At 48.2% G+C, this 13,645-nt stretch overlaps 1 protein-coding gene across 1 annotated transcript in view; it reads right to left on the bottom strand.

Annotated features, from left to right (window-relative positions):
- Positions 1 to 8,883: 8,883 nt before the first annotated feature.
- Positions 8,884 to 13,645, bottom strand: part of SLX4IP (SLX4 interacting protein) — a 207,389-nt gene continuing 202,627 nt past the window's right edge. The window contains 1 exon segment of the mRNA XM_061125943.1: positions 8,884 to 13,643. Within this exon segment, the coding sequence (XP_060981926.1) occupies positions 13,480 to 13,643 (164 nt within the window). The 3' untranslated portion in view covers positions 8,884 to 13,479.

Genomic DNA, 13,645 nt, shown 5'->3' with positions numbered 1-13,645 from the left:
GGCGGTTGTCACCTTTCTTCAGATGGCAGGCCTCCTGCACTGGGGTCCTGGTTGTCCTGGGGGCAGGAAAGTGCAAGAGAAGAGCCCCAGAACCGCTCCCCTCCTTCCCTGGAAAGTTCTGTGCCCTCTATAATCAGGCCCTGGGAGATGAAGAATTTTCCGTTCAGAAATGTGATGAACTAGAATTCCAACATTAGTACATATATACCATGAAACTCCAGGAAAACAGCAGCTCAAAGCTGGTTGCTTTAGGATGGGAAACTGTCCTAGGACTCCAGACATATATATACAATGTAGAGTTAGAACAGAAAATGGGAGTATAGCTTGACTAAAAGTCCAGTGAAACTGGATGATGAGCAGAGAAGCAGAACTTGCAAAGATGTTTCTCTTAAATGCAGAATCCCAGTCCTGGCCCCTGACTTGCTAAGCGGGGCCTGGGAACCTATAGTTTTCAGCAAGCTATCCCCTCCTCCCCCCACCCTCCCCAGCTTAGGTATGGCAGACTTTGAAAACAGCGTCACCAAAGTATTCAAGCTCTTCCGTTAATTACAAGGTTTTTCCTCCTTGTTAAACTGAATTAAGCAGTCTGGAAGCCAGTTTGTTGCTCAATTGCCACCTGACATCATTTTTAAGTAAATCAATTGCACTACCCCTTGAGCAAGTTGTGGTGTAAGCGCTTCATTTTATTGGCTGATCTGAGGGGTCAGTGAGTCAAAGTTAACTTATTTGGTAATCTTTCTTAGGTAGCAAAGAGCCCAAGGAACCAGCCTGTGGGTTTGCCTCATTTCCAAATGGCATACACCTGTCGACCCCAAAGTGAGCGAGGGTGTGGCAAACAACCAGTTGCTTTTAAAGAAAAAATACAAAACTCCCACTGGCCTGCAGAGGTTTGCAACTCGGGCTGAGCTAGGTTCCAGCACTTCCGCTTCCATGGCGGCTTGCTTTCTTGCCTCTGCTGGGAATGAAAAGCAGGAGTCAGAGGTTCCGGGGCTGGGAAGACATACAAGCGCTGGGTTATGGGAAGCCTCCTCCTGCTAATGTGTATTTATACTTTGTAAGCTCTGATTCATCTGAGCGTTGAAACAGAAATCTGCTTCCTGAGGTTCTGTTTTTAAATAGATAGTTTGCAAAAACAACAATTATTTTTCTTAACATTTTTTTTCCATCCCACAAGCAGCTAAACATCCCGACTCAGGCTATGTCAGGCTCTAACTATGCCAACAGACAGCTTGGTTATCAGAAGTAGAAGCGTGCCCCAGGGCAGTTTTGTGGGGTTCTGGCCCCACAAGTCTCAAAGACAGAGTTCAGAAACCATTAGGGCGATCATGTTGCGTCACTTTAAGTCCTTGAGATATTCCTGGGTCTATTAAGAATAAAGAACTTCCCCCTGTGAACAACTAACTGCCTTCCAATGGTGGTTGAGGGCAAGTGGGGGTGATGGTTGCAGGGCTCGGGTGCCGCCGCCTGGGACAGAAGGGCATGCACACAGCGTGGCACCCTCTGAGATGGTGTCACGAGGGTGTGGCTCCCCGGCTTTGGACATAAATTCTACCTGTGTTACTTGCTCTTGCATGCCAGGCACAGGCTTCTGGCTTAGACTGTGTTTCTTTCAAGTCCTGGGCAGCTTTTACAAGTCTTAAATTATGTATCATTATGCATGGGTCCAGTATTAACCTGTGATACGCAAGTTGGGGAAATTAACTTGGCGAGTAAAGACTCTAAAGTCCAATAAGAACCTTGAATCGAGGCCTGCCCACTGCCCTACACCCCACCTCCCCCCGCACGCCTCCCGGGCCACTCTCCACATCAGGGCACCCAGGAGCTGAATTACCCAGAGAGGGAAAGCAGATGCCGGCAACAGCTTTTTTTTTTTTTTTTTTTTTAAGGGAGCTCTCCTGGAAGGGACAGCGGGGCTCCGCCTCCATCCCAGGGGAACACGAGCTGGCAGCTGGCTTCCTAATGACCACTCAGCACCCAGAGGGCTTGGGCCCTGCTCTGTTTTCCACCTGAAAGGGAAAAAGTTGCTTTACTTAAGCCTTTCTCAGAAAAGTGCAGCTGAAAAGCCTTCATGGGAGACTCACTGTATATTAACGCAATCGGAGACCTTCCCAAGCAAAGGATCTGCCCTCTCTTGCTTCCCCAGGTGGGAAAACTGGGACCTAGAGAGCATCGGGAACCCTTTCCAGGTCACACCGAGTTAGCAAGAATTAGGACTCGAATCTGGGGCTCCTGCCAGCTGGGTTGCTGTGTTTTCAGCGTCTTCTGGGGATTTGTCAGGTTTATCTCCAGAACCTGCCCTTGATGTGATTGTCAAAGATGCAGACTTGGGAAGTGAGCAAGGGACCAAAATGAAGGCACAGGATGCCACCAGAAAGTCAGTGTGACCATCCGAGCTTTGCCTCCTCCAGACTCTGCCTAGAAATTGACAGCTTTACGACCCCACGAACAATACACATTCCCCAAACCAAAGGCTGACCGGCTCTGCTCCTTTAGGGGCGAGTCCCTTGTTCTTTGCCAGCTTCGGATTTCCTTTTGAGTTTCTGCTTCACGGAATTAGAAAATGAATCGCAGGAAAAGAGGCTGAGAAAGGAAAGCAAGCGACAGCCGCCTACATCCTGCCCCTCCCTCTGCGTTGCACGCACAGGCGCACCTACCGGGTTTTCAAGAGGGTCCGAATCGGCGGCAGCCTGGAGGGCCGGGCGGGGTCAGGTGACCGCAACTGCAGCAGGCCTGCTCTCACAGCCCCTCCACCGTGCTTGCCTCCAGGGCAGGCTACAGAGCAAACAGCACCCGAGCAGTTAAAAGGACTCAAGTTCCCAGGCGGCTGAACGTGATGCCATCCATGGCCATGGCCAGCACAGACACACCCGGGGATTCCCGGAACCGCCCGTGGGCCACTGGCTTCCCCCACGTCTCCCCACCCGCCGAGGAGGGGCCGGAGCGGATCCCACGTCTTTAACCTGTTCCTCATGCTGGGGAGGCCAGAATCACGCGCTTTATGCTAAAGTTTCCTATGCGCCAAGGCACCCTCGCGGACCCGTTTAGGAAAACCCCGTCCTGGAGACAGAAATGTACACCCCCCAAGTTCAGGATGATGACAGTCAGATATCCTCGGGGGCTCTCTGGCTCGGCAGGACGGTTTCTGGAAGTGTTTTTCAAAGAATCCAAGGCCCCAATCAGAAAGGAAGAGCACCAGCGTGAAACAGCAACAGGTTTGCACAAAACTAAGGACGAAGTGGCCAAGAGGTAAAAGAAAAGGAGTGTGGGGGTGGGGCGCTGAGCGAGACCTCCCACCCTCGCTGCGTCCAGGGCTGGTATCTTTAAGTGAGTTCTTGGTGCAACATCGGTAAAAAGGCCTGAACAGAAGGTAAACTGATGCAGCTACTATGGAAAACTGTCTGAAGGTTCCTTAAACAACTGAAAACAGAGCTAACCATATGATCCAGCAATCCTACTCTTGGGTATATATCTGGAAAAGATGAAAGCTTGAACTGAAAAAGATACATGCACCTCAGTGTTCATAGAGGGGCTTCCCTGGTGGCTCAGATGGTAAATAAAGAATCTGCCTGCAGTGTGGGAGACCTGGGTTTGATCTCTGGGTGGGAAAGATCCCCTGAAGAAGGGCATGGCAACCCAGTCCAGTATTCTTGCCTGGAGAATTCCACGCACAGAGGAGCCTGGCAGGCCACAGCCCATGGGGTTGCAGAGTCTGACGCGACTGAGCGACTAACACTTTCACATTCAGTGTTCATCGCAGCACTGTTCAGAACAGCCAAGACATCTGTCCATCAACAGATGGATGGATAAAGCAGATGTGGTATAGAATACTATTCAGCCACAAAAAGCATGAAATATTGCCATTTGCAGTAACATGGATGGGTCTAGAGATTATCATATCAAAGTGAAGCCAGACAAAGATAAATATCATATGAGATCACTTATATGTCGAATCTAAAAAACAGTAACACAAATCAACTGACTTGCAAAACAGAAACAGACTCACAGCCAGAGGAAAAAAATCTTGTGGTTACCAAAGGCAAAAGGGGAGAGGGAGGGGTAGATTGTTATAGAAGTATGGGATTAAAAGACACATACCACCATGTACAGAATAAACGCTAAGGGTTTGCTGTATAGCAAAGGTAACTATAGGCAGTATCTTGTAATAACCTGTAATGGCAAAGCATCTGAAGCCGTCCACCTGAAACTAACACAATACAGTGAGTCAACTGTAGCTAAATTCAGACAGACAGGCCTCCACCGCGGCCCGAGTGGCCACCTGTCACTTTCGCCTTCTCAGCTGCAGAGCCAGCCCCAGCCCTGCGCATTCAGGGCCTGCACTCCGGAGCCACACCTCCTTGATTCCCCTGCAGCGCTTTCTGCCCTGGGTTCTGGCGCGGATATCTTCTGCCTGGGCGGTGTTAGGCTCACGCCACTGTGGCTCAATAGAAGTCTCTGGGCTTTGGGGTTTAGACAGGCCTGGATTCTCAGTTCTACCACTTACTAACTCGGGAAAGTTTCCAAAATGCTCTGTGCCTCAGTTTCCCCGTCTGCAAAATGGTGACAAGAAATGTGTGTCACTTGGTCAGTATACACAAAAAGGGACAGCAGCAAGAACGAACGCACTCTCTGTATTTCTCTAAGTGTCACAGGAGACCAGAATCTGTTAAAACCTGAAGTCCGGTTAGATTTCAATGACTGTCTCATTCTCACTTTTTAAAAAATCTTTTGGCCATACTGCACAACGCAGGAGATCTTAGTTCCCAGACCAGGGATCGAAACCCTTGCCCCCTGCATTGGCAGCATGGCGGCACTGGACCACCAAGGAAGCCCCCCGTTCTCTCCTTTGAACTGCACCTGTGTTAGAGAAGAGCCACGGGCTGTTGGATCCGGTGGTGGACGGCCCCTAGAGACTCCTAGCCCCTGGCTATTTGACCAAACACGAATCCAGGTGAAGGATTAGTGAAGGGATTTTTTTTGACATAATTAAAGTTCCCAAATCAGTTCACCTTAACATGCAATGATTATCCAAGTGGAGATTTTAAAGCAGGGAGTTTTCTCTGGCTGGTTACAGAAGAAGTCAGAGAGATTCAAAATAGGAAAGGGACTCAGCACAAGGGGTTTCTGCATTAGGTCCCGAGAGGAGCCAGGAGATGCTGAGCGCTGCCCCCGGCCAGCCGCCAGCAGACCTGGTACCTACGTCTCTGACTTGGAGAGTCCTTCCTCCGTGGTGGAGCCGCCTGAAGGCGCTTTTCTAGATGCCCCAGGCTCCGCCCAGGCGGGCTCCACCCTGCTCTGCAGGGTCAGGGAGCAGAGGGCACTGCAAGAGGTTCACAGGCAAGCATGCGAAGCAAAGCTGCTGTTTCACAAGGCCCTGTCCACACCGGCATCGTTTGGGGAAGGTCTTCCAGGCCCCTCCCGCAAGAACACATTCCCAGCGCTGGCCCTGTGTGTCCCATGGAGATCGGAGGTCGTCCTGATTGACCATCCCCCTCCTCCCTCTGACAGCAGGCACAGACGGATGGGCTGGCCTCAGTCCTCACAGGCACCCACGGTGGCTTTGGGAACGAGCACTCCACATTCTTCTCACCAGCTGAGCCTGTGAAGGAGGAACTGAAAAGGCCTTAGGAGCCACTGGGCCTAGAAAAATCCCCAGCCAATCCATCACCTGCTCCTCTGGAGAAGGGTCTGTCTGTCTGTCCAACCGCAATCCAGAGGCAGGTGGAGAGAGAGGCAGGCAGGGCAAGTGAGAGCTGGGGCCGTGTCCACCAGGGTGTGTCCGTGAGCATATCTGTGTGAACATTTTGTCCACCAGTTTGTGTATCCATGAATATGTGTCCACAAATGTGTGTCCAGGATCGTGTCCATGTGTCTGAGTGTGTCCATGAGTGTGACTGTGTAGATGTGTCCATGTTTGTGTGAGTTCATGAATGTGTCTGTGTCCATGAGTGTGTCTGTGTCCACCAGTGTATTGTGTGTGTCCTGAGTGTGACTGTGTAGATGTGTGTATGTATGCCCATGTGTAATGTCTTTATGTTTTCATCCACTACTGTGTGCCTGTGTGTCCACTTGTGTGTGTGTGTGTCTGTGTGTTCATGATGTCTGTATGTGTCCATGAATGTTTGTGTCTAAGTGTGTCCATGAATGTGTCTGTATGTGTAGCCATGTGTTTGAAAGTGTCAGTGTGTGTCTGTATGTCCGTGTCCATGAGCGTGTGCGTCTGAATGCGTCTGTGCTCATGACTGTATGTCCATGAATGTTTGTGTCTAAGTGTGTCCATGTGTCTGTATGTCTGAATGTGTGTCCCTGTGTGTGTGTGCATCCACTACTTTGTGTCCATGAATGCGTGTGTCTGCAGGTCTATATCTGTGTGTTCATGAATGTTTGTGTCTAAGTGTGTCCATGTGTCTGTATGTCTGAATGTGTCCGTGGGTGCATCCATTACTGTGTGTCCATGACTGTGTGTCTGTATGTCTGTGTGTGTCCATGAGTGTGTGTCCATGAGTGTGTGTCTGTATGTCTGTGTGTCCATGAGTGTGTGCGCATGTGTCTGTGTGTGTCCATGAGTGTGTGCATATATGTCTATCTGTGTGTGTCCATGAGTGTGCGCATGTGTCTGTGTGTGTCCATGAGTGTGCGCATATGTGTCTAAGTGCAGAGACGACTGGTAACAGAAGACGGGCGAGAGGGCGTGGGAGCCTGGGACCTTATTTATAAAAGCTCTTCTGCCCTGAAGCAAGTCAAACTCCCCGCTGAGGAGCTGCTTTTTCTTCCTCCCTTTTGAGCCTCGCTGCTCAGCTGACCTCTCCCCCACGGAGGTCACTGCTCCGCTCGCCCTGGGCACCTCGCCTTCTGGGACTGGATCGCTGTGGAAGCCTGCAGAGCAAAAATTCTTCAGCGCTAATTTCTGAGAGAAAAGCTGTAGTAAACCTCATGAAGCAGTCTTTTTTTTTTTTTGGTAAAGAAACACATGCACGTTATGATCTTTGGGTAACTGTGGAAAAAAAAACAAAACAGAAAGCAAACACGAAAACTGCATAGCACCAGACTCCCCTCCCACAGCCTGCTTCACCTCCTAAAATAAATCAGGCTGGGGGATGAATGAGGTTTCAAGAAATGTAAGTGAACTTAAAACACAAGGTCAGCATCTCCGTCCTAGGTAATCCTTCCGAGGATGAGAAATTCTCTTCTTTTTCCCACAGGGTTATTTCAGATGTGCTTTCTGAGCCAAATTATTTTAAAAGCGTTCTTTCTTCCACTGTCCTGCCAAATGTGAACTTGAGATTCACATGCACTTTTGAGAGCTTATTAATGATATTAATGATCGTGGATCAAAGGCAAAGCCCAGACAATTACTTAGGTGCTTTAAAAACCCATCTTCTGTAGGAGGGTAACAATTTCTCAGTGCCGGCAAAGATGAAGCTGGGCTCTGATGTGTCGAGTGTAAAGCGCCAGAGCTAACTAACACAGGGGGATTTTCAGAAGAGAGAACGGGTTCCTCTGTAGGAGTAAAACGTACGCCGACTGGTGCCTTGTCACCTAAGCCTCTTCCAGTCATTTGAAAGTAGAAGCATTTCGGGTTTTGGAGTATATCTGCATCACAGCGTTGTGGGTTTCTGCCATGCAGCAAAGCGCATCAGCGGCAGGAACACACGTCCCCTGTCTCTCGGGCATCCCCCCCAGGTCGTCACAGAGCCCGAGCTGAGCTCCCTGTGCTGCAACGCAGCTTCCCACGGCTGTCTGTCAGGCCCAACTCTGACCTGCACAAAGCCCTTCTTCTCAAGGAGACTCAGCTCTTCGTAGACCCTGCCTCTTCTAGCATCCAGTATTTAGACACACAAAAACTGCCACCCTGACTTTTAAACAACAGTTCTTAACTATGGCATCTCATGGGAATTTGAGGGGCTTTTAAAATCGCCAATGCCTAGGCCAAATCTCAAGGATTCTGATTTAACTAGAAGCTACCAATGACCCACAAGGTCCTTCCAATGTGTGGCCCGTGTCCATACACTGAACCCATTTTTAAACAGACGAGTTTTAATGCATAGAGTGGTACGGTAACCTCGGGGTTTTACGGAGCCATGCGTGGCACTTACTATCAAAGATTATTTGACAGATGAAGAAACCGAGGCCTGGGAAGTTACATGACTTGTCTCCAAAGCACAGGAACCAATTGCTGGCAAAGTACCGGGGTTGGCAGCAGCACCAGGCAGGGAAGAGTGGCTTTCCTGGGCTGGCACTTGGGGCCTGTGACCGAATACCAAGAAATGGCTTGGGTGCAGTGGCTCTCCGCATTTCACGCACAACTATTCAGGTGTATCGTCCCAGTTGGATATGGAAATGCTTCTAAAAAATTATGCATAGGATCCAAAGGGAAATATATTTACAAGCAGCCAGAGAGGGCTCATAACCTGTCATTAAGAGGCAGCGCAGAGAAAGAGGCAGCCCAGGACTTCAGTCAGTGCTGCTTCCAGGGCTAGATGCACTTCGAAAATGGAAAGGAATCCCCTTGGGAAATGTCAAGATTCTCTGGAAAGAAGTCAAGGTCGCATACTTTAACCCCTCACTAGAGGAGTCTATCTCAGCTCACAAATGGGACAAGTGGGAATATAGCTACATTGTAAAGACCACCCCTAGTCTTACATTTAATCACAACATCTGCACAGGGTGTTCCAGGCCTAAATTTTTAGGGCCAATGTTTCAAATGAGGAGCTCCTTTGATTATTTAACACAGTCTTCAAACCATCAGAACGGCTCCAAGAAGGGAAAAGTCTCCAACCAATAAAAGATAATTTTAAATAGCATGTTCAGAAAAGGGCATTTTGAATTCATATTCCTTGGGGTTAATTAATTCACTTGCTTTAAAGAAAAGTGATACACACTAAAACAATTTTACTTTTTATTCATGAAATAGGTTCATTTACAACTACACACTAATTTCATCCCCTAGAAATGCACAACCATTGAAACTATTTTGGTGTGTGTTAATTGCTCAGTTGTGTCCAACTCTTGCGACCCCATGGACGGTAGCCCGCCAGACTCCTCTGCCCAAGGGATTCTCCAGGCAGGAATACCAGTGTGAGTAGCCGTTCCCTTCTCCAGGGGCTCTTCCAGACACAGGGGCTGAACCCAGGTCTCCTGCACTGCAGGCAGATGCTTTACCCTCTGAGCCACCAGGGAAACCAAACAAGAGAATAAGGTCAGTGGGAGAAGAGAGCTCGCCTGGTGATGAATGCAGGGACTGGCTTTCTGTCTTAACTGAAGAACATCTACCCTGGGGCTCCGTCAAATCCACACCTTTAGGGTACTTCCCTGCTGGTCGTGGGTTCGACCCCTGGTTAGGGAACTAAGACCCCACGTGCTGTGGGGCAACTAAGCCCGAGCGCCACATCTAGGGAAGGCCATGTGCCACAACCAGAAAAGCCTGCACCCCGCAATGAAGAGCCTGCACGCTGCCATGAAGTGATGGCCCAGAGCAGCCAAAATTAAAAACAAAACAAAACACCACAGCCTTAGTTGTCTGGTCAGGTGCTTTGGGATCAAATGTAAGGTTTTCCTGATTTTACTGACTTGTTTAATTAACAAGATTTTAAATAAGTAACTGTAATGGCAATCATGCCGTATAACACAACTTACATGATTAAATCCAACCCTGGAACTGAGTAGTTCTTGATAATTAAAGGCAATAACTTCATCCACTCAAGTCCCCTCAGTTCAGCTATACATTGACATGTATTTGTTCCATGTCTTGTTAAGTAAATAGAGAAACAAATTGAGAGGGAGTTCTGTAGATTTCTGAGGCTCCAATTATACCATAAATTGTAATGCCCATCATCTATATGGTTAGACTTCTGCTCTGAGTGATTATCCAAATTAACTTCACTTTACAACACTTAATTTATTTGGTACTGAGGAAGACTTTAAACTGTTTAACAGAAATCAGCTTACCTTTGATTTCCTACTTGTTCCAACATGTTTCAATTGATTTGTATTTCAGCAACAAGGTTTGAACTCTCCTGTCCTGACAAACCATGCGTGGAAATTTCCTCATGAAAGACAAGAAGAAATGAAAAGGACTTCTATATGCAAGCCATAGCACAGCATGCTGGAGGGCAGTGCTGGCTCAGGAAAGCCAAGGGAGGACCAGTCGCCAGAACTGCGTGTCAGACTGCAGCGGGGCCTGCCGAGAACGAATGCAAGGCCACGGGGAGGGCGGCACCGTGGCCCGGCACTCTCCTGTGATGGTTCCCTTCCCTCCTGTGCCCTGCCCTCTCCAGCTCGGCCTGAAGTCAAAGGCCACCAACATGCACAATTCAGGTTAAAGTCCAAATAAGGCACTGAACGCAAACAGTGATCCTATTGATGTTTTCAAGATACATCCTGAGATACGTTTTTTAGAGAGAAGCCACGTTCTCCATAAACAAAACTACAGAGCGTTTTTGGGACTCTTGCTTTTTATAAAATGAAATAACATTTTCCCATTTTCTTCATTTAAAATGAGTGAACAAAAGCTGCAACATTTATTCTTGTCTTCCTAAAAGTTTGCTCTTTTGCATTTCACGATTTACATGCATGGATGGATGTCAGGTAACCTCCAGAGGCAAAGAAAAGAAAAATGTGGAAGAAAAGTCACACTGACCGTTCTCAGACATTTATGGACATTAAAAAAAAAAAAAAACCAAACACCCAAACTAATCTATTAAAAAGTCACTTGGAAGCACATGGAGGTGACTTAGAAGCCATGACATTGAGAAAGTTAGGGAGTTCAAAGTTATAACATCAATCAATAGGATCCATATTTCTTCCAAGCATCAGAGTTACAGGAACTTGAATATACATTTAATTTAGGTTATTAAGTGAGTGACTGAAGAACTTATTCTTTTAACCAAGAATACTGACAGAGTCTCAGATTTGTAGATGAATTATTAAGATTATCAAGAATATCAAAACACACCCACTTCTAGCAGTAGAGAACCAACTCTTCATTTCCCACCTAATAAGCAACAAAAAAACCTGGCAGCCATTTTCCCCTCTGAACTTCCAAATATCCAAAGAATCAAACAACCACTCAAGAAACAAGAGAACCAGGGGTGTTTCAGACATGTGGAAGGAAAATGCTTAAAGGTGAAATTGCTCAAACACATGCCCCAGTGCAGAAGCGGAAAGTTGGTTCCTTTGCTAGTACTGTTAAAACCCATGTACATGAAGGCTGTGAGAAAGACCCTACTGATCTACAGCCAAAGGTGCAATGACACAGCTTTTAAACAACCTGTTTTTAAATTTTGGCCACACTGGCTCTTCACTGCATTGCACGGGCGTTTCTCTAGCTGTGGCACACGGCCTTCTCTAGTTGCCCCTCGGCATGTGGGATCTTAGTTCCTGGACCAGGGACTGAACCCATGTGCCCTGCATTGAGAGATGGGAAGTCCCAAACTCAGTCATTGTTATATCCACAAATATACCAAACTCTAAAGCCAAGAATTTTCTTGAAAGATAATCATTAAACACACAAGTACTGGCTTTAACCACCAGGCCCAGGTTAACTAATGAAATAAAAACCTGCTAAAAACTTTCTCTGGTGCCTCCAGTTCAAACAGCTCCCCCTAGTTCTGGGGCAGGCAGCAGCTATTGGGATGGCTCTTCCTTATTCCAGATTCTTCCAGAGAGCTCACTGTTTCTTGGCCTATCACCTGGGTTGCTATTTGTGCCCTCTCTGCTTAAACTCCTGCAATAACTGTTTCTCTTTATGACTCAACGACACACTGTGAGCCCATCTTCAGTGGAAAGCACAGCCAGAAAACGGCAGACTCGGAGGGGGCTCAGGACGGACCGTGTTCTGTCACCTTTTCGGAGGGCTCTGCCCTGTGCAGGCTGCGTGTCCTGGACGAGTGGACTCCGCGCCATGGCGGCTGGTATTCTGCTGGGCTACCTCTTCTACTGTGGAGCCCAGTGAACAGAGTTACCTGGGGCGGGATTAAGAGCTCGGAGGGAAGAGGAGGAGATGTCAGCAGGCAGGGCCACATTCCTGGTGGGGATGGTGAGGCTGGGGTCACAGGAAGGGAAGAGGTCTCCAGAAGAGTCTGGAACATCAAAGAAGAGGGCCTGCATCCGCAGCCAGGCATGGCAAGGAAGACTTAGCTTCATGACCCAAGATGGTGCCATGAAATTCGGCTGCCTCTTAATCAGTCCTGCCCTACAGTCTAAGGAAAGGAGAGCTGGGGAAGGACAGAATGAGCTGGGAGAAACCACTAATTAATCTTAAGCATGAACTTACACTGTGTCCACTTCCATATTCTTTTATTTTGTTGGGCTTTTTCTGTTTTTGTTTTTTTTTTTTTTTTTGCTAACTCCTACACTGTGGGGAATATCTTGATTTTCCGTGTTACTAGGGAGGAGGTATTACTTTCAAAGGACCACCCAATGTTGAACAGGAAAAAAAGACACATTTGATGGGTGGCCTTTGAATAGCTTCCTCCCTTATTTCAGAATAAAACTTGGTTAAGAAAATCTACTGTAGTTGTCCATCCAAAATAAGTCATTGCTATGATTCACTGCATGACATTTCAGCAAGCCCACTGGAGACAACAGTGGGTGATCCTGCAAATGGAAGGCTCCTGGTTTGAAATCTAAACTGCCTGTGAAGGCTTCCAAGTGGGAAACTGCAAACTCTGCCCACTGAATTCCCCTGGGGCTCGGATCTGTTCTGAACTTAACCAGAGTGTGAAAGGTGGGGGCAGGGGCAAGGGGCAGGGACATGCCTGAACTACAAGAAAGAACAAGCCTCTCTGACGTCTCCCCCTAATGTCAGGCCAAATTATATGTAAATGTCCTCCAACTCTGAGCGCAAAGGCACAGCTCCCGGGCGCTATGGCCACCATGCTTAAGGACCTGGGAACAGAGTGCTTCACACCTGAGGGGGCGTGACGGCTGCAGGTCTACATGTGGGCCCTGCTGATACGCTGGGGGCCAGGACAGTCAGGCTGCAGGAAATCAATCCCAGGGACTCTCCAAATAGCCCGGGGGCTGCCAACCTCAAACAGGTTTCAGAATCACCCAGTTTCTCACTCTGTAGGTCTGGGTGGGGCCCAGGCTCTGCCTTTCTTACACACTTTCAGCTGTGACGCTGGGGCCGCAAGCAGACGGGGTGACCCGCAAGCCTGTTCCTCCACTGCTGCCCGACTCAGGCTGCAGGGCAGGAGGACTGGCCAGAAAGAGAGCACCACGGTCACTGCGGGCTTCATGCAAGGATGTGATAAGGCGCACCACTGGTTTTTCATGTGCTTCCTCTATGGATGCTGTCACTGCCGACAAAGCCAATGGCTGTTTATCACTAAAGTGAGTTTCTGACGTTAAAGTGTGAACCAGAAAGGAGCGGTGCTGTCAGAACAATCTCCTGGAGGCTGCTGCTTTGAAAGTTGAGCCCAACGCAGGTACATATTTTCTACTGAAAATGATCATTTGAATTCCTTTAAGTCATGGCTTCTAGGCACACTGCTCACTTATCCCAGGTCTGGTCACGACATCTTTTACGCCGGGGTTGCAATCCTCTTCTGTGAGCAAGTAGCTGCTTCCATCCTTTTCTTTTTTGGTTGGGCTGCCCTGAGTCAGAGCTAAGCTTTCAGTGTTTGTGGCTGAGTTGTGCCTGCCC

Source organism: Dama dama, chromosome 23 (assembly GCF_033118175.1).
Source record: "Dama dama isolate Ldn47 chromosome 23, ASM3311817v1, whole genome shotgun sequence".
Taxonomy (NCBI): Eukaryota; Metazoa; Chordata; class Mammalia; order Artiodactyla; family Cervidae; genus Dama; species Dama dama.
The sequence above is the reverse complement of the archived record's forward strand: the minus strand, read 5'-3'. Positions and strand labels throughout refer to the sequence as shown.